The sequence below is a fragment of the Bubalus bubalis genome, chromosome 3 (assembly GCF_019923935.1).
Source record: "Bubalus bubalis isolate 160015118507 breed Murrah chromosome 3, NDDB_SH_1, whole genome shotgun sequence".
Taxonomy (NCBI): Eukaryota; Metazoa; Chordata; class Mammalia; order Artiodactyla; family Bovidae; genus Bubalus; species Bubalus bubalis.
Window position 1 is genome coordinate 50977426 of NC_059159.1, and position 20893 is coordinate 50998318.

General features: G+C 35.9%; 1 protein-coding gene across 13 annotated transcripts in view; it reads left to right on the top strand.

The window, feature by feature from the left end:
* Positions 1-20893, top strand: part of BCAS3 (BCAS3 microtubule associated cell migration factor) — a 589835-nt gene that overhangs the window by 51566 nt on the left and 517376 nt on the right. For all 13 annotated transcript variants that reach the window (XM_044939593.2, XM_044939594.2, XM_044939599.2 and 10 more), the window contains exon 6: positions 5690-5771. In XM_044939593.2, the coding sequence (XP_044795528.2) occupies positions 5690-5771 (82 nt within the window). The remainder of the gene's footprint in view (positions 1-5689; positions 5772-20893) is intronic.

The window sequence follows — 20893 nt, forward strand, 5'->3', positions numbered from 1 at the left end:
ATAAAACCAAGGAGGGTCTTAGAATGCAGGAATGGAAAAACCAGACCCTTATTGTCTTTCCCTCCCCCATGTTATAACTACTAACAGATTTCAGGTCTTCCTGAGCAGTATAACCTATCTCCCCTCCTATCCCATCAGTTCAGTTCAGTCGCTCAGTTGTGTCTGACTCTTTGCGACCCTGTGGACTGCAGCACGCCAGTCCTCCCTTCCATTGCCAACTCCCAGAGTTTACTCAAACCCATGTCCACTGAGTCAGTGATGCCATCCAGCCATCTCATCCTCTGTCGTCCCCTTCTCCTCCTGCCTTCAATCTTTCCCAGCATCAGGGTTTTTTTTTCAGATGAGTCAGTTCTTCACATCAGGTGGCCAAAGTATTGGAGTTTCAGCTTCAGCATCAGTCCTTCCAATGATATTCAGGACTGATTTCCTTTAGGATGGACTGGTTTGATCTTGCTGTCCAGGGGACTCTTAAGAGTCTTCTCCACCACCACAGTTCAAAAGCATCAATTCTTCGGTGCTCAGATTTCTTTATGGTCCAACTTTCACACCCATACATGACTACTGGAGAAACCATAGCCTTGACTAGATGGACCTTTGTTGGCAAAGTAATGTCTCTGCTTTTTAATATGTTCTCTAGGTTGGTCATAATTTTTCTTCCCAGGAGCAAGCGTCTGTTAATTTCATGGCTGCAGTCACCATCTGCAGTGATTTTGGAGCCCAACAAAATAAAGTCTGTCACTGTTTCCACTGTTTCCCCATCTATTTCCATGAAGTGATGGGACCAGATGCCATGATCTTAGTTTTCTGAATGTTGAGTTTTAAGCCAACTTTTTCACTTTCCTCTTTCACTTTCATCAAGAGGCTGTTAGTTCTTCTTTGCTTTCTGCCATAATGGGTAGGGAGAAGGTATTTGGCTTACTCTTCCCACACCCAGTATATGTGCTTCATCCAATCAGCAAATGACCCGTAAGACCCCTATCTCACTCCTCGTACCTTGGGTATAAAAGTGGACTAAGGACCCCTGTTCAGGGTCGGTTCTCCCTTGAGCTGGCCTGCTGTTCTAACAGTGTCTCCTGCTCTAATAAACTTCATTTCCTTCTCATTCTGTCTCATATCTGGAAATTCTTTTCCATCCCGCACCCAGACCACGAGAGTTATGGTTGTTGTTGCCTTGGGTTCGTGAGTAGGAATGGGTGTGGGGACCTTCTGGGTGTCCGTACTGTTGTTTCTTGATGTCTGTGCTGGTAACAGATGTGTATTAACATTGCAAATTTATTAAGCTGTACATACACCTAAGATTTCTGTATTACTTCTGTGTCTGTCATCTTTCAATAAAATTTGCTAAAAAGAATCAACGGCAGACCATAGTTCTCCATTTGCAGCGTCTCAAAGGGAAGTCGGACTTCCCTGGTGGCTCAGACGGTAAAGTGCCTGTCTACAATGCGGGAGACCTGGGTTCGATCCCTGGGTCGGGAAGATCCCCTGGAGAAGGAAATGGCAATCCACTCCAGTATTATTGCCTGGAAAATCCCATGGACAGAGGAGCCTGGTAGGCTACAGTCCATGGGGTCACAAAGAATCGGACACAACTGAGCGACTTCACTTCACTTCACTTCAAAGGGAAGCTGGGGGTGTAAATATGTATTCCTGTCCTGATTCTTTGTCATTGTAAAGCGTTATTATTGTCCTTTGTGTTTGATTGACTTCTCTATTTTGTAGTCAGATGTCTTTGAAAAGTCATCAGGATTTCAGAGGCAGGTTTGGTTCTGAGGACTAGATGACCTTCGTGTGCTTTTAGGATTCTCTGAAAGCACTTACAAAGCTCCCCCACTACTTTTACAGCCTTTTCTGTGTGTGTGTGATTGTCTTCGGCTGTTATAATTTCCTCTTGCCTTCGATTGAGTTGTGAGATTCTAAACTTGTCCTCCCCTCCACCGCTTTTTGGTTTGGTATGTAATTTGCATATTTTCACCATGCGAAAGCTATTTTCTATGGTTGGAAAAGATTTTTTTCCAACAGTGTGAACAAATCATTCTTTGTTCTCCTTATTGTGCCTCCAAACTGGTACGTCCGGTTTATGCTCCAAACAACAAAAGTCTGTCATCAGAAATTAAAATGCCAGTAAGAACAAAGGCAGAGACCATGAGGAGCTATTGGAGAGGTTTCCTCCCTATTTGCTCCTCTCCCCAAGTTACTGCAGTTGCCAGCAAGTTGGAACTTTGCTTGGTACACACCTTGCTGGTAGTTCTACCCTTGTATTTATTATTAGTGCTGGTTTAAAAGTGAACTTAGAGCCCCTGGTGATTCTTCCCAGGATCAGTTAAAATCCTCATCTGTGAGGATTTTATTCTTTGCTATTTTCAACGATTTTTTTTTTTTTAAAGAAACCTAAAAATCAATTTGACACTCATTTATTTGAGAGCAATATTGCCAGTGAACATGTTGTGTAAAATGATTAGAGGTAATTGAAAACGGCAGCCAAAGTGGAGCCTGTAAGACCATATCCATTTTCTCTGTGTCCTCCCTAAAATGTGCACATCTTATCTGTATCCAAATGATTAGCACTTTTTCTGTTCTGAAATTGTATTCCAGTGTAGAATTTGCCTATATTATTTGGAGGGTTCTCTCCTCCAAGTGTCATGCTTGACATTTGTAACTCAGGAAACTTTAGAATTCTGCTTCTAACAATTTTGATTTAACATGTTCATAAATTTCTATCACTATTTTGTAAATAGTGATAGTGCTTTCCCCACTTCCTTCTCTGATGTTTTAATGAAAGATTCTAGGACCTTAACTTAGGGTTAAGAAGGACGGGGTAATGAATATGGGGATGTATTTTGTAATCAATCCTAATGTTTTTTCTTAACCTGTTGCTGTACATTTAAAGAGGGATTTAGAGTAAAAGCTTAGAATAGAATAAGGCATTTCAGTTTGTTTTAAAAGCTGTTATGCTCAAAAGCATGGTATGTTCAGATTTAAAAATGTTTTTATATATCAAAGTAAGCTCTTGGGTATTAAATCCAATGATAACAATGTGTATCATATTGTGAATGTGGCAGGACAGGTTTGTTATATTCTTTATTCTTTATTATAATTTAGTATAGCAGCTCAGGTAAATATGTTTAGACTTTTTTTAAAACTTTTTTTTTAAGCTTATTTGATAGAACCAAAAACTAAATGCTAGACTTGTGGCATATGGAAATAATATTTCAGAGCGGTGGATTTTGTGTTAGAATACTATGACTTGTTATAGGTATAATAATCCTTATTTGTGAGAAATGGTTTTCATTACTCTGAATTATAACTTCAGTGCAATATCTACGTATTGTTTTACAGTTTATTTTTCATTTCATTCTTGGTAGAAATAGTATGTATATTGAAGAATATTATTTATCCATTGTCCAACAGCAGTTTATTTTCGAAAAGTAAGTGGCTTGGCAGCTTTGGAGATAGCAAGTAATGTACCTATAATGTAATTGGACTGTATTAGCGATATACCTTTCTATGAAAGTGTTCTTAAAATCAAAGAAGTGATGATAATTTTTAAATTTCAGAGAATGTGTGATTATTTGATGGGGTGGGAGATTGGACAAAATGACCCTTTAAGGATTTTTCTAAATTTAAAATTCTGTTCTATAAGAATAAAATGTAGATTTAAAAGCTGTAACTCTAACGGCCTTCGTAGTTCATTTAGAAATTTAATGTTGACAGAGGACTTTGTAGAGAGGTAAACGCTTTAGTTTGCTCTCCTGAGTTTGCAGCTTTTGTGTGTTTAATTGGTGGTAGGTGGTGCTGTTGTTGCATAGTTAGTGGAAGAGCCTAGCGTTCCTCATAGCTTCTGCTTCCCAAGTGCTATAGAGGGATTTGCCACTGTGGCCAATAAATATATTTTAATTATTTTTGTATTATAAATGAATATGATGGCTCTTTGGGCATTACCATAATTTAACATTTATAAGAGACAAAATTATTTACAGTTTGCAGCACTTCAATTCAGGTAGAAGAGAAGCTGAAGATCTAAAAAAAGTGTTGATCTAAAAGGCAGTGCTACAGATTTATTGTCCAATATTGGAAGACTGATAGACCTTTTGTAATATATAAAGTGTTGATATTTTAAATTCCTTGTTTGGCAGGCCTGTTTTTAAAGAAATACCATCCGTGTGTTTACTTTATGGAATGTTTACCATTTTTACATCTGTTGTAAGTTTTTGGGTTTATAGAATGAGTTTTACAGTATTTGCCATTTTCTTGATTTGATGTAACATATTCCATCAAACACTTGGCAATTAAGAAAATTTATTGGGAACTACATTACCACTTACAGTACTCTGGAAAGACTTTCTTAACTAATTATGATTTAATCTGTGCAGTATTTGAATTAGCAACAGATTGTCCTTTTGAACTAGTAATTTTGAAAAGCAATTGTTTCCACACTTGACACATATATCAGTCTACCTCTTTTACTTTTGGATTAATAGACTACCCTTTATATTTGAGGAACAAATCTGATAATGACTCAAAATGAACCGATTCATATAATGTTTGATCTTAGTGTATAATAAAAATGAAATTTAAAGATGCATACATTTTTAATGAATAAAATATTGAAACTAAAAGCATTTTGAGTTTGTTTAACATCTTTATCGTCTCAACTTATAAATGCAAAGAATATAGGCTTAGAGGAGGTAGAGGAAATGTTGGTCAAAAAGTATAAAGGTTCAGTTTTATAAGTTGAGTAAGTCAGGAGACGTAATGTTTAGGCATGGTGACTGTAATTAATTATATTGTATTGAATACTGAAAAAATAGATTTCTTGGCCTTCCTTGGTGGTCCAGTGGTTAAGACTGTGCTTCCACTGCAGGGGCATGTGGAGTTCGATCCCTGGTCAGGGAACTAAGATCCTGCATGTCATGCGACATGGCCATAAAAGAAAGAAAAGAAAACTAGATAACTAGATTTCAGTTGCTTTTATCACATACAGAAGGTTACTCTGAGAAGGTGACATACATATATATATTATATACACACACACAGGTATATGTATATCAAATCTTCGTGTTGTACACCTAAATGCATACAATATTTACTAAAATATATTTAGAGAAGAAAATAAGTAATAAAGGTTTATAGAGGTTAAATGATTTACTCAAGGAGGTTAACTGCTAGGGTTGCAGAACCATAACTGGCACCCAGGTCATTCACCCTCCACCTCAGTGTTCTTTGCAACATGTTTTGCTTTTTCTCATACAGAGCACATTTGTGAACGTTACTATAGCATTTAAGTTCTGCTTTTCAGAATGTTAACAATATTTATTTTCATACATAGAAAGCTGAATACTAATAAAAATCCTAGCTGCTTTGCTCTAAAATGGAAGGCAGTCATGTAGGAACTGAACAAACTTTAACAAACTTGTAGTTTATTAAAGATAAAAATTATAGGCTTCCAAAACAGACCTTTTATTTTCCTATTCATATGAAGTGCATGCTCTTAACATTTTCTAAAAATATTTATGATAATTTAACATATCAACATGCTTAATGTGTATGGTCACCATAAGTGTGTGTGTATGTGTATATATTAACATTTGAGACCAAAAATCTTGGTAAAAATTTAGGAGATCTCTTTTTTGTATAATCATGTTCTGACCTGTGTTTTCGTTTCCTGTGTTTTTTCTGTCTCCTCCTGCAGATCAGTGGGGAAGCACAGGAGCTTTTTTCTGTTCGACATGGCCCAATTCGAGCGGCTAGAATCTTGCCTGCTCCACAGTTTGGTGAGTGTAGCCCTTAAGAAGAAACAAATCATTCACAAAGAGGTTTCTCTTTTATTGGTCTTGGACAACAGACAGCAAGAATGATAACTAAAGCCTGTTTTCCTCCAAGTGTCCATACCCCTTCCCCTCCTCCCTCCAAGATAAAGTCTTAAGTTCTGTCAGTTGAGATGGAAATAGGTAATCTTAACCAATTCAATATGGCCATTCACTTTCTGCTGTGGTTTTGATTTATCTTCCTCCTCTTTGATCTCCATTTAGTCTCTGACTTTGCAGGCTCGCTCTTGAAGGCCTCTTCTCTCTTGGTTTTCATGGCCGCGCTCATCCCAGACCCCTTCCTTGCTGACTGTGCTGCTTTTGTTATGTGGCTCGTTCAGCTTTCTGCTGTGGGTATTCCCCAAGTCTCTGATGTTCTCAGTGTCGTTGCTCTTCTCAGTTTTACTTACTGCCTTGGAGAGCTTGGTTTTCACCATTATCTGGATTGCAGATGAATCTCTTGTCTGTATTTATAGCGATGGCAGAAGTACAACTTTGGACTTTTGGCCTTGAATTTCTGCTTTAATAATGAAAACTTCTTAATGTTGTATGTAAATATTAGGTATTTTTTATTAAAAAAATCAGATATATGGTTAAACTATGTCAGTTGTTCAGAAGCCTAAATAACTCCCAACTCTAATGATCTAGGCTTTCTACAGACTGTCTTTTCTCTTTAATTTGCCAGTGTTCACTCAGTAATGTTTTTGCATGTGTATTAAAAACAATCATTTTAATACCATTTGCATACTTATAAAAGAGAATGTTAAAATATTTAAATTCTGTTATATTTTTAAAGTTTGTACAGAAGTTGGAAATCTTCCTAACACTTTGTACAATTACTTCTCTATATTGGTGAGAATGGTGTTTATTTAAACTTACTATTGTATGCTTAAGTATTATTAGAGATTGATTTAATTATGAAATCTGCTTAATCGAAATGGTAGAGGTAGAGGTAATAAGGCAACAGTATCCTGCAGTCATGTGGAGGTTTTCCCTTGTTATTGAAGAATGTGGCATTATACAGTTACCAGCTCTGTCTCTGCTTCACACACACTGTGTTATACAGTTCTCAGCTCTGTCTCTGCTTCACACACACTGTGTTATACAGTTCTCAGCTCTGTCTCTGCTTCACACACCCTGTGTTCTCTGTTGCATTTGTGTTTTGGTGAAAGTTTTGACAAAGAAGATTGTTTTTGGAATAGCCAGCTTTCTCTTTGGATGGTTGGAATTAAGAACTTCATTACTAAAGGAGTCTGCTGTGTCTTTGTTTCTTTTGTATGTAATTCACAGGGGCAGATTTTTCTCCTTTCATTTATGAAGTTCTTCTCTTTATATCAACTATTTACTATTTATTAAAAAATTTTTTGGTTGCACGGTGTGGCTTGTGGGATCTTGTTTCATGACCAGGGATAGTATCCAGGCCTCCTGCAGTGGAAGCATGGAGTCCTAACCACTGGGCCACCAGGGGATTCCCCTATTTGTGCCAATTATTAATGTTCAACTTTTCTCAAAGTTTTTACTTTGGTCAGAAATACTTCATGGGAGAGTATAAAACTTTAGAAGTTAATATTGCTATTAGGATTTGAGTTTGTTTCATTTACTTTGTCTAATTAAAAGAAAAATTTCTTCATCCACTGTAACTTTTTATACACTTTAATTTTAATATTTAAGATGTAATTTCACAAAGCTAAATGTCTGACTTACACAAAATGCATGTGTTGGTTTTATTATTTAATTTTTTAGATTTGTTTTCATTAAAGCTATACATGCAACTGATCAGATAAATTTTGTAATGGAAAATAGACTACCTAATTCCTCTCTTTTGCCCATTTTGCTTCTGCATGCATTTTGGTGGAATAAGTCTTTAATAGTTTGTGGAAAAAGGATGTGTGGTGGATCTTGTTTGTCTGAAGATGTCTTTATTCTTAATTAATTCTTGATTGTTAATTTGGCTGGATAAGAAATACTTGTAAGTAATGCTACTTCAGAAATTTGAAGGTATTCGTCTAGTGTTGTGGTTGAAGAATCTTAAGTCATTTTGATACCTTTTTCTTTGTAAATGGCTTGTTTATTTCTCTGGGACCTAGTAGAATGTTGGCTTTATCCCCAGTGTTGTGAAATTTTGCAGTGTTGTTTGTTGGTTCATATATTATTCTGGACCTCTTCAGTGTAGAAATGCAAGTATATAGTTTTGAGAAAGTTCCTTAAACTACTTTTTTGATGATTTCCTTTCCTAAATTTTCCATGTTCTCTCTGGTACTTGTGTTTGACTGTTACACCCCCAGAGTGATTAATTAAAAAATAATTTCATCCCTGTTCTCTTTGGGATATTGTCTGAATGTGGCTTGCTAACTCTTCTTGAGTAATTCTTTTCTGTTACCCTTTTTTTTTTAACTTCACCTTCTCATACCCAACACATCCCTCGCTCCCTCTTTCCCTCTCCTTCTTTCCCTCCCTTTGCTTCTGCCTCTCTCTCTCTCCCTTCCTTTGTCTTTCTTTTCTTTTTTCTTCCTCTCTCCTTTCTCCCTCTTTCCCTTTCTCTTTCTTGATGTAATTTGTTTTGCATGTAAATATTATCAAACAGAATCCAGTGATACATAGAAAGAATTATGTCAGGACCAAGTAAAAGATATTCCAGGTATACAAGGTTGGTTAACATTTGAGAATCAATCAGTGTATTTCACCATATTAGTAGAATGAAGAAGAAACACAAATAATCATCTCAATAGAAATGGAAAAAACCTTTAGCAAAATTTAATAACTATTTATGATTAAAAAAACGTTTAGCAAATTAGGAATAGAAAGAAACATCAGTATGCAAAAGAAAGTCTATAAAAAATCTACTGTTAATATTACAATCAATAATGATATATTAAATATTTTCCTTTGGAATTTGGGATGGATTTACCATTGAACTTCTATTTACCATTGAACTCAAGTCCTTGCCATTTCAAGAAGATACGAAAAAGAAAAGATGTAAATATTAGAATGAAAGTTGTAAAATCATCTTTATTCATAGATAATTTGAATGTGTATGTAGAAAATACAAAGAAATCTCCAAATGGTTAGAATTACGAAATCAGTAAGAACTGCTGCACAGCAGAATCATTAGGTCTTTGGTGAACTGATTCCCTTGCGGTGTGTTTTTCCAGCATTGTCTTTGGCCATCACCAGTGTTCCCTATCTCCACCTTCCTCTCCACAACAACACTCCTTTGTGATAGTATTGAGCTTCCATTTCCTAGGATGAGCCCTCTTCTTTCTATCAGGTCTCTCATTTTCTACTTCCTCTTCTAGAATACACATGTCCTAACTTTTGAGTTAGGACGTTATTCAGCTTCTCTTGAGTTAGGACATTATTCAGGGGCAGTAGTATGTGTTCCCATAGGATTTACTGTTTTTTTTTAAATTTTAGTTGCTCATTGCCTCTTACTTGTAGGTTTGTAGGCTGTTTTCAAATCTTTAGTACCTAACAGAGTACTTGATACAAGGTGTTAATATATATTTGAATGTTCCTACATAATATAATCTTTTGAAAGTTATTATCTAGAAGAAAAGCAAGTTTGCTTTCTGTAGGTGTTTCTGTGCAGTCTGTCTCCTAACAAAAGTGAGAAACTGAAAGATTTGGATGTTCTTTTACCCCATAGAAAGTCATTATTATATTTAATTGGCATTTACTCATATCAGCACAGTTTGTGCTTCCCAATTTTTTCATGGTCACTAATAATAATTGATTACTTTCTTAATGAACCTACGCCTGCAGTCTTCCAGGAAGCTATGACCAATCAATTGGTATTTTCATGTCAAATAAAAGCTGTTATTTATTATCTTTCAAATCCATCCTTTTTAGAAATTAATTTCAAGTCAATTCTTATTACTCTCAATGACTCTAGTAGTTTTAAGTGAATCAGTACCTGACTTGTGAAATAAAATATAGCAATATATGTGATTTAATGTATAAGTTAAAAATTTTAGATAGCTGTGGATATTGTGCTAATAATGATTATTTCCAAGGAGTGGGATCAGAGGCCACATTTGCCTTAATATGTTTTAAATTTCTTAATTTAAAGACCATACAATTAATTCTAACCACTTAAAATATTCATTATAAGAATCAAGGAATGCTGAAATGTAGAAAGTGAAAATTCATGTGATTCTATGTTTTTAGTGATAAACCCAGGTTGCCTCTTTACTTCTTTAATTTCTTCACTCAGATACTGAGTGTATATTGAGAGCTTACAGTATGCATTTCCTGTTTTTTTTTCACCCTTGAGCTATTCATACATTCTTGAAATTAACTTGTATTATATACAGTACCTGATTCAAATTCTTTACATGTATTATATGTATTTGCTTTTGGATGTGTGTGTATGTAGAACAGTTTATATTGTGAGCATCTTTCCATTTCAAAAGTTCTTTTTGAATTGCCATTTTGGCAATTGCATTGCCAAAAATTATGTTATTTCATTGTATGAACATTTATATTAATTTTAAACCTTTGCCCTGTAACATGTTACATTGTTACATACTTGTGTGTGTGTGTGTATATATATATATATATATATACACACACACATTTAAAAAGTATACAAGGAATTATTTTTAGGATAACTCCTAGAAGGATAATTACTAGGTAAAAGAATGTATTCATGTAAAAATTTGACAGATATTGTAAAATTGCTTCTCAAAGGAAGTATGCTGTTTATACATGTGAATTCCCTTTTCCCAGTTCTGTGCTTTATTGGCTATTATGCCTATGTGGTGGGGGAAAATCCTATTCTTTAGCAATTTTTTCTGTCTTTGAGTGCTAGGGAGAGTGGATAATCCTCATATTTTTTCTGTTTTTTCTAATAATACCATGCTTGTTTTGTACTACTGATTTCAACTCTTTACTAGATTATTAGTGATAGATTATTAGTGATACATTCTTATGTATGTGTGTCTGTAGATGTCCTGTATTGTTGTTCAGTCTCTAAGTTGTGTCTGACTCTTTCCCACCCCATGAATTGCAGCACACCAGACTTCCCTGTCTTTCACTATCTCCAAGAGTTCGCTCAAACTCATGTCCATTGAGTTGGTGATGCCATCCAGCCATCTCACCCTCTGTCACCCTCTTCTCCTCTTGTCCTCAGTCTTTCCCAGCATCAGGGTCTTTCTAGTGAGTCAGCTCTTTGCATCATATGGCCAAAATATTGGAGCTTCAGCTTCATTATCAGTCAGTTCAGTCGCTCAGTCACGTCCAACTCTTTGCGACCCCATGGACTGCAGCACGCCGGGCTTCCTTGTTCGTCGCCAACTCCTGGAACTTGCTCAAACTCATGTCCATCGAGTCAGTGATGCCATCCTCTGTCGTCCCCTTCTCCTCCTGCCTTCAGTCTCTCCCAGCTTCAGGGTCTTTTCCAGTGAGTCCGTTCTTTCCATCAGGTGGCGGAAGTATTGGAGCTTCAGCTTCAGCATCAGTCCTTCCAATGAATATTCAGGACTGAATATTCCAATGAATATTCCTTTAGGATGGACTGGTTGGATCTGCTTGAAGTCCAAGGGACTCTTAAGAGTCTTCTCCAACACAGTTAGAAAGTTCAAAAGCATTAATTCTTTGCCGCTGAGCCTTCTTTATGGTCCAGCTCTCACATACATGTTTTTAGTTTCATACAAAGAAAATCTTTGCATATCTTTACCATATCTAATTTTAAATCACGACTCTCTTTGAAAGTTGAAGTTTTTCTTTTTCCATTATATCTTCTTGAATGTTTTTTTTTTGCCAACCTCTGATTTTCATAGCTCTTTTGGGGAAATTTCTCCTTTGTTATATCTTACTTTAGAATCACAGGTACAGTTATTTTTAATCATTGCATTCTCTGCAGTGCCTTGTGTAATATGTGGAATATCTATAGGTGGTACCCACCAAATGGATTTATGCAGTATTTTGCCAAAGAAAAACTAAAACTCTGCTTTAGTATAATGTGTTTTTTAAAATCATTTATCACTGACCAAATGGATAGTGCCATTTTTGACTGTAACAGAGCTTGTAATTCTGTCAGGAATTATATTAGCCTTGTGCTTACGCCGTTTGCTTATTGCTTACGGAGTAGATGACCATTTTGGGTTCTCACCTGAACCAGATTTTTTAGAAATCCAGATTGAACCTTATTTATTATCCTTAGGAGTCTAATATACTGGGTGTCTGAATTTTCTTGTTTTAGAGCAAATTCTTATAAACTAGGGCTTTTACTCTGAGAGCAGATGGACTGTGGAGATACGGTTTCCTCAAGTGTCTCTGAGCCAAAATCCTGTTTCTCATCTAAAACACTGGGTAGACAACTTGGCTTATTCCTTTTAGGTTATTTTATTATTACTTACTGCCAGAAAGTTACTATTATTTTTTGTTCTGCTATGCATGGAATTCACAGTTCACATCCTAAAATATTAAAAAGGTTTTTAAAAAAACCCCAAGGTCCAATCCATTTTTCCTTACTGGAGTATAAATGCCTAGTATTTTTTGAAGCTTATAATATTGTAAACAGCCCACCCATGCAGTCAAAAACACTAATTGTAGCTGCTGTTTTATGATATGAATGGCTGAAGCTATTTTCTAGAGACAGATATGAGCAGAACACCTTTAGAATTGTTAAACTTTTTCTCATTTCCTTTTTTCTTTGCAAATTTTTGAATAGGTTGCACTTTCTATGTGTTGAATTTCATTATTTTCTCAATGTGCTGGCTACGTGTTTCATCCTTTTCAAACAAGTTTTGTCACAATCAAGGGAGAGCTGTTTGATATGTTTAGTCATATGAATTCAGAAATTCTGATTAACTTTTCCAGAAGGGTTTGTCATAATTTTTTTTTAAAACTCTAATAACTGTGGTTCAACAAGTAAACCCTCTAAACACACACACTCTCACAGCCTGTTCATCCAAAACACTAGCGCCTTTCCGAAAGTAGGCCAACTGACATTTGCTTACAGTCATCACCAGTATTTTGCAAAGAGGAAACAGGCTTATCGACATTTTAAATGGCCAAACTATGAGATTTAGGGCTTCCCTAATGTTTTCTGCTCTAATTACTTCTCAGTTTGCTTTGTGTATTTTTTTTTTTTTTTTCATAACACCTAGTCCTTATCACTGGGCCCTTTGTCACTTGGGATCATTTAGATTTTTACAAAATTTTGCGAAGCCTGTGATTTAGGTGAATCCTAACTTGGGAATGTATGTTCTGTTCACTTTAAATTTTTTTAATGTTTTTGGTCAGAAAAACAGTGTTTTTAAAAGAGAATGTTTGTTTTAGAAATACTGCTTTTTTAGTTTAAAAATCCTTTTAGTTTTTGGTGATGCCATGGTATTGAGTTAGATAAATTGATCTAAGCGTATTCTCAGTTCACACCTAAATATATGATCCCTATAGTTTGGGACTTTTCCTATGAAGGCCGTAGTGAGTAGGAAGTATACTAAAGAGAAAAGAGAGAAGTAAACGGGCAAATCAAATGTATAATATTGCTTTGATACTCTTCAGATATAATTCTAGGCTGATTATAAACATTATCACCACTTTACCACTATTTTGCAAGGTGAATACCATTACCCTATTTTATAGGTGAGGAAACTAAGCTCAAAGAGGTAGGTGACTAGCATCAAGATACATAGCTGTTAAGTGATCCAGTTGGAATTTGAAGTTTCAAGCTCACCCTTAACCATTTAGGCCTCACTGTCTTCCATTATATGATTTTTCCTTTATTACAGGAAAACAGTTTTAGCAAATCCAGGTGTTTCTAGGCTATGACTCTGACCGCGGAAATCAAACAATTTTGTATTCATTGAAATTTGTAAAAGTAGCTCTGTTTTTCTGTATTTTCATTCACACTTGAAGCTCTAAAGTATCTTCAATTGTGTTTTCATTATATTTGAAGTCCTTGGTTTTTAGTCTGACAGTGAAGAACGATGAAGATAGTCTATATTGGGACCCATATATAGTTAATCTATTTTCCTACATTAAGTACATTGAAAATTTTAAGCTGTTGGGATGAAGTATATCACAAGGACAGCTGTAATCTATTCAAGGTACGCTCACTCTAAATTAAATCAGCCCTTTAAAAGAAATGTTGGTTCCCTTTACAGGACTTGGTATAAACTATTAAAAGTACATCAGAAGGGTTAGTGACGGATATCTCAAATCAGATAAAAAGAAAGGTGTAACATGAAGCAACTAAATTACATGTGAGCTTAATGATTCTGACCCAAATAAACAGACTTGTAATGGAGATGCTGATTCTTATCAGTACAGTTTAAATGCCTTTTTTTTTTAAACTGTAGAACTATAAAGAAGACTGTAGGTGTCTTAGTGAATTGGACAAATTATGGTCTTGGAAATTGTTTGTTTATACTTAACACATTCCTAGGTGTGAAAATGAAAACTCGTAATTTTCTAAATAATAGATATTTTAAAGTAAGTCTTTTAAAGGATTTATCTTTATTGAGAAATAATTTTCATGCCGTGAAACTCATCAATTTTAAGTAGAAAATTTGATGAGTTTTGCCAGATGGATATCGTTACGTAACTATCAAAACACAAAACCTTTTATCACTGTAAGAAGTCCCCCTTTCCACTTCACACCCACTAAAATGGCTATATCCAAAAGAGAGATAATAACAGATATTGGTGGGATGTAGACTAATTGAAACTCTCATACATGGTTTCTGAGAATGTAAGATAGTATAGCCACTGGAAAATAGCTTGACAGTTATTAAACTGTTAAATACAGAGTTGACATATGACCCAGCAATTCCACACCTAGGTGTATAGCTAATAAAAATGAAAACATATGTCTACACAAAAGCTTGTATGTGAATATTTATAGCAGCATTATTCACATTAGCCAAAAACTAGAAACAATCCAGATGTCTGTCAATTTGTAAATAGAATGTGGTTCTAATGAAATATTATTTGGTCATAAATAATTGAAGTTCTGATAAATACTAAACCTGATGAACCTTGAAAACATTATGCTAATTAAAAAAACACAGCTATAAAAGGCTGTGTGTGCCTAGTGACTTAGCACACACATAGTAAGTGTCAATTTAACTTTGCAAGAAAATGCTAAATTGGAATTCCAAAGTGGCTATTCTGATTTTCATTCCCACTTGGCAGTGTTCCAGTTTTCCTAATGACTGATAATATCAATCATCTTTTCTTGTGATTATTTGCTTTTTTATTGTTTTTGTAAAATTGTCTCTCCAAATCTTTTACCCATTTTTAATGGTGTTTTTATTATTGAGGTATAAGAGTCCTGTATATATTCTAGGTAGAATCCCTCCTTTAGATATGTGTGTGTATATGTATATATAATATGTACAAAGATGTGTTCCTTCATGTGACTTACCCTAATGGGCTTTGAAAAAGAAAGACTTTACATTTTAGAGCAGCTTTGGGTTCATAGCAAAATTGAGCAGAAGGTACATATATTTCTCTTATACCTTCCTGACTCCGTACATACTTTTTCTCCCCCATTATCAACATTCCCTCAGAATACAGGTTTTTCAAAAGTTTTTACCGTTCAATTTTAATTCATTTTTATTTACCAATTTGCTGAATTTTGTGTGTGTGTGTGTGTTTTTCTTTTACAGGTTGTGATTTTGGTGTTTCTTTTTTCATTCAGGTTTTTTCCTAGGTTTCCGTGTGATTTTTGTCCTTGAACCATGAATTATTTAGAAGGATGTTGTTTTCTTTTTAAATTTTGAGAGATTTTCCTGGTACCTTTGTATTATTAATTTCTAATTCAGTCCTGTTGTTACTAGAAGGCGTAGTTTATGTGATTCTGGTCCTTTTAAGTGTTCTGAGATAGGTTTTATGTCCCAGAATATTTTCTGTCTTGTTCCTTTCTTCTATATCCCTACATATTGTCTTTCTGCTTATTCTGTCAGTTACAGGAGTTGGTTGTTGAGATCTTCCGCTATTAGTGAATTCTTGTAATTTTATGAGTTTTTGTGTTATGTGTTTTGCCATTCTGTTATTGGGAGCAAAACATTTAGGATAGTAAAGTCTTCTTTATGTATAGATATGTTTTTAATGAAGTCCCTGATACTATTTCTTGCTCTGAAACAGTCCTGCTTTCTTTTGAGTAGTTTTGGCATGGTGTATCTCTTATGGTTGTTTTACTTTTAACCTTTGATTTTCTTTATACCTGAAATGCATTTCTTGTAGGCAGCGTGTACTTGAGTCTTTTTTATCCAATATTGTGTCCTGATTATCATTGTGTTTTAGACCATTTTGTTTAATGTGTGTATTATGGGATTTAAATCATAAAATAATTCCATTTTATCTCCTGTGTTGTATATCTTAGCTATGTCTTTTTGTCTTGTTTTGTTTTTTAGTGCTTCTTTATGATTTATAGTATTTATCTTTAATTCATCACAGCCTACCTTCAAGTAATATTATACCATTTCATGTATTATAAAAAATCAGAAATACTTAACAACAATAGCAAAACAAACCCATTTTGATTGAAAAATGGGCAAAGATTTTGAATAGATGTTTCCCCAAAGAAGATATACAAATGGCTTATAAGCACGTGATGCTCAGCTAAGTCGCTTCCGTCGTGTCTGACTCTGTGCGACCCCACAGACGGCAGCCCATCTGGCTCCACTGTCCCTGGGATTCTCCAGGCAAGAACACTGGAGTGGGTTGCCATTTCCTTCTCCAGTGCATGAAAGTGAAAAGTGAAAATTAAGTCGCTCAGTCATGTCTGACTCTTCGCCACCCCATGAACTGCAGCCTACCAAGCTCTTCTGTCCATGGGATTTTCCAGGCAAGAGTACTGGAGTGGGTTGCCATTGCCTTCTCTGAGCAGCATCATTAGGGAAATGCAAATAAAAACCACAAAAAGAGAACACTTCACATCCATTATATAACACCCATTATAATGGCTAGAATAAAGAAAAGAAAAAAAGCCCCACAGAAAATGAAGTATTGGTGAGGATGGAGTTGGAAAAAATTGGAATTCATGTGCTTTGCTAGTGCAGCCACTGTGAAAAGTGGTATGGTGCTTTCTCAAAAATGTGGATTTGTGAAGAATTTTGGGTATGAAATACTAAAGAAATAAAATACATAGATATATTTGTTTTAATAGACTTGTTTTTAAAAAATTGGGACTTCCCTGATAGCTCATCTGGTAAAGAATCCACCTGCAATGCGGGAGACCTGGGTTTGATCCCTGGGTTGGGGTGATCCCCTGGGGAAGGGAAAGGCTACCTACTCCAGTATTCTGGCCTGGAGAATTCCATGGACTGTATAGTCCGTGGAGTTGCAATAATTAATTGTAACTGGAGGCTAATTACTTTACAGTATTGTGGTGGTTTTTGCCATACGTTGACCTGAATCAGCTACGGGTGTACATGTGTCCCCTCATCCCGAACTCCCCTCCCTCTTCCCTCCCCATCCCATGCCTCTGGGTTGTCCCGGTGCACCGGCTTTGAGTGCCCTGTTTCATGCATTGAACTTGGACTGGTGATCTATTTCACATATGGTAATATACATGTTTCAATGCTATTCTCTCAAATCATCCCACCCTCACCTTGTCCCACAGAGTCCAAAAGTCTGTTCTTTTTATCTGTGTCTCTTTTGCTCTCTTGCATATAGGGTCATCGTTACCATCTTTCTAAATTCCATATATATGTGTTAGTATACTGTATTGGTGTTTTTCTTTCTGGCTTACCTTCACTCTGTATAATAGGCTCCAGTTTCATCCACCTCATTAGAACTGATTCAAATGTATTCTTTTTAATAGCTGAATAATACTCCATTGTGTATATGTACCACAGCTTTCTTATCCATTCATCTGCTGATGGACATCTAGGTTGCTTCCATGTCTTATCTATTGTAAACAGTGCTGCGATGAACATTGGGGTATACGTGTCTCTTTCCCTTCTGGTTTCCTCAGTGTGTATGCCCAGCAGTGGGACTGCTGGATCATAAGGCAGTTCTATTTCCAGTTTTTAAAGGAACCTCCACACTGTTCTCCATAGTGGCTGTACTAGTTTGCATTCCCACCAACAGGAAAAAAAGCAGACATAAATCAATGGGACAGAATAAAGAGCCCAGAAAGAAACCCATGCAGTTTTAGTCAGTTAATATATGACACAGGAGGCAAGTATATACAATGGAGTAGAGACTGTTCAATAAGTGGCTCTGGGAAAACTGGACAGTTACATGTCCAGAGTGAAATTAGAACATTTTCATGTACCATATACAAAAATAAGGTCAAAATGGATTAAAGACCTAAATAGAAGACCAGAAACCATAAATTGTATAATTTTTTTTTTAAATCTGTCTTCTCAAGTAACAGAAATTAAAGCAACAGTAAACAAATGGGACCTAATTAAAGGCTTTTGCACAGCAAAGGAAACAGCAGACACAATGAAAGGCAGTCTACTGAAGGGGAGAAGATGCAGTGATGTGACTGATTCATATCCAAATATATAAACAGCTCATACAACTCAGCATCAAATAAAACAACTCATTTAACAAAATGGGCAGAAGATCTAAATAGACATTTTCCCATAGAAGATGTACAGATGGCCAACAAATACATGAAAAGATACTCAGCGTTATTAATCATCAGAAATGCAGATCAAAACTTCATGCCTCTCAGAATGACTGTCACCGTAAAGGCCACAAATAACAAATGTTGGTGAGGATGTGGAGAAAGGGGAACTCTGGTGGGAGTGTAAATTGTTGGGGCCACATGGAAAATAGTATGGAGGTTCTTCAAAAAACTAACAGTAGAACTACTGTATGATCCAACAATTCCACTCCTATGTATATATCCAGAAAGAAAAGAAGCTGAAGCATTAATTCAAAAAGATACATGTACCCTACTGTTCACAGTATTGTTGTTCAGTCGCTCAGTTATGTCCGATTCTTTGCGACTCCATGGACTGCAACATACCAGGCTTCCCTGTCCTTTACTATCTCCCAGAGTTTGCTCAAACTCATGTCCATTGAGTTGGTGTTGCCATCCAACTATCTCATCCACTGTCATCCCCTTCTCCTCTTGCCCTCAATCATTCCCGGCATCAGAGTCTTTTCCAGTGAGTTGGCTCTTTGCATCAGGTGGCCAAAGTATTGGAGCTTCAGTTTCAGCTTTAGTCCTTCCAATGAATATTCAGGATTGATTTCCTTTAGGATGGACTGGTTTGATCTCCTTGCTGTCCAAGGGACTCTCAAAGAGTCTTCTCCAACACCACAGTTCCAAAGCATCAATTCTTTGGTGTTCAGCCTTCTTTATGGCCCAATTCTCACACCCATATACGACTATTAGAAAAACCATAGATTTGACTAGATGGACCTTTGCCGGCAAATTGATGTCTCTGCTTTTTAATACACTGTCTAGGTTTGTCATAGTTTTTCTTCCAAGGAGCAAGCAAGTTTTACTTTCATGGCTGCAGTCACTGTCTGCAGTGATTTTGGAGAACCCCAAAATAAAGTCTGTTTATAGTAGTCAAGATATGGAAGCAATCTAAGTGTCCATCAACAGATGAATGGATAACGAAGATGTATACACACATACACACACAATGAAATTTTGCCATTTGCATGGTTGGGCTTGGAGGGTTTTATGCTTAGTGATTTAAGTCAGAAAAATAAGTCATACAGAAATATTGTATGGTGTCACTTATATGTGGAATCTAAAAAATGTAGTACACTAGTAAATGTGACAGAAAAGAAGTGGACTTTCAGAGAACAAACTAGTGGTTACCAGTGGAGAGAAGGAAGGGGAGAGGGGCAAGATAGGGTTGGGGACTAAGAGTTATAAACTATTAAGGTATAAAATAAGCTACAAGGAGATACGAACCACTGTATAAAAATCAGATAACAGGGTCTTACTGAATAGCACAGGGAACTATACTCAGTATCTTGTAAAAGAGTATTTGTAAATGGGATCACAAAAAGTTGAACATAACTGAGCAACTGAACAATGTGTGTGTGTGTGTGTGTGTGTGTGTGTGTGTGTATATATGGATATATAATTGAATCACTTTGCTGTACACCAGAAACTAATATTTCAATTAAAAACAAATAAGCTACAAGGATATATGGTACAGCATGGGCAATATAGCCAATATTTTATAATAACTATAAATGGAGTATAGCTTTTAAAAATCATGAATTACTGTATTGTGACCTACTATGTTATATCCCTGAAACACATGTTATATTGTAAGTCAGCTATATATCATTAAAGAAATGTCAATCTGTTCTGTCAATTGATTGCTTTTCTAATTATGAATCAGATTTTCTTGCTTTTGCTTGCCTTGAAACATTCCGTTGGATGCCAAACTTTGTGAATTTTATGTTGCTCAGGGCTGATGTTTTGTATTCCTTTAAATATTTCTGGGCTTGATTCTGGAATATAGTCAAATTACTCAGTTTTTGTTCGGTATGTCCGAAACAGCCTTCAGTCTAAGGCAGGAGTGTGCTAACATTTTCTTGCTGCTAAGTAGCTTCAGTCGTGTCCGACTCTATACGACCCCATAGACGGCAGCCCACCAGGCTCCCCCGTCCCTGGGATTCTCCAGGCAAGAACACTGGAGTGGGTTGCCATCTCCTTCTCCAATGCATTAAAGTGAAAAGTGAAAGTGAAGTCACTCAGTCGTGTCCGACTCTTTGCGACCCCATGGACTGCAGCCTACCAGGTTCCTCCGTCCATGGGATTTTCCAGGCAAGAGTACTGGAGTGGGGTGCCATCGCCTTCTCCGAACATTTTCTTAAAGGGTCAGCAAGAAAATATTTTAGGCTTGTGGGGTAAGAAAAATGGGATTGGATTTTATTTGTAGAATAGTTTAAATATTATGTGTCTTTGGGGAAGTTGAATATCGGATCATTTAAAAGGTGCAAGCATTTTTAGTTATTGTAGTTTTACTTGTGCTTTCTTCTCTCTGGTACTAGATGTAGTAGAAAAAGAAAATGATAAAAACATAAAGGGATTCTTTTTTCCTTTTGATTTCATGAATAGGTAAAGGAGGCTTGAACTTTCTCTCTCGCCTTACTATTGTCAAGGGATTACGATGATTCTTACTTTTTAGAGAATGACATTTTTT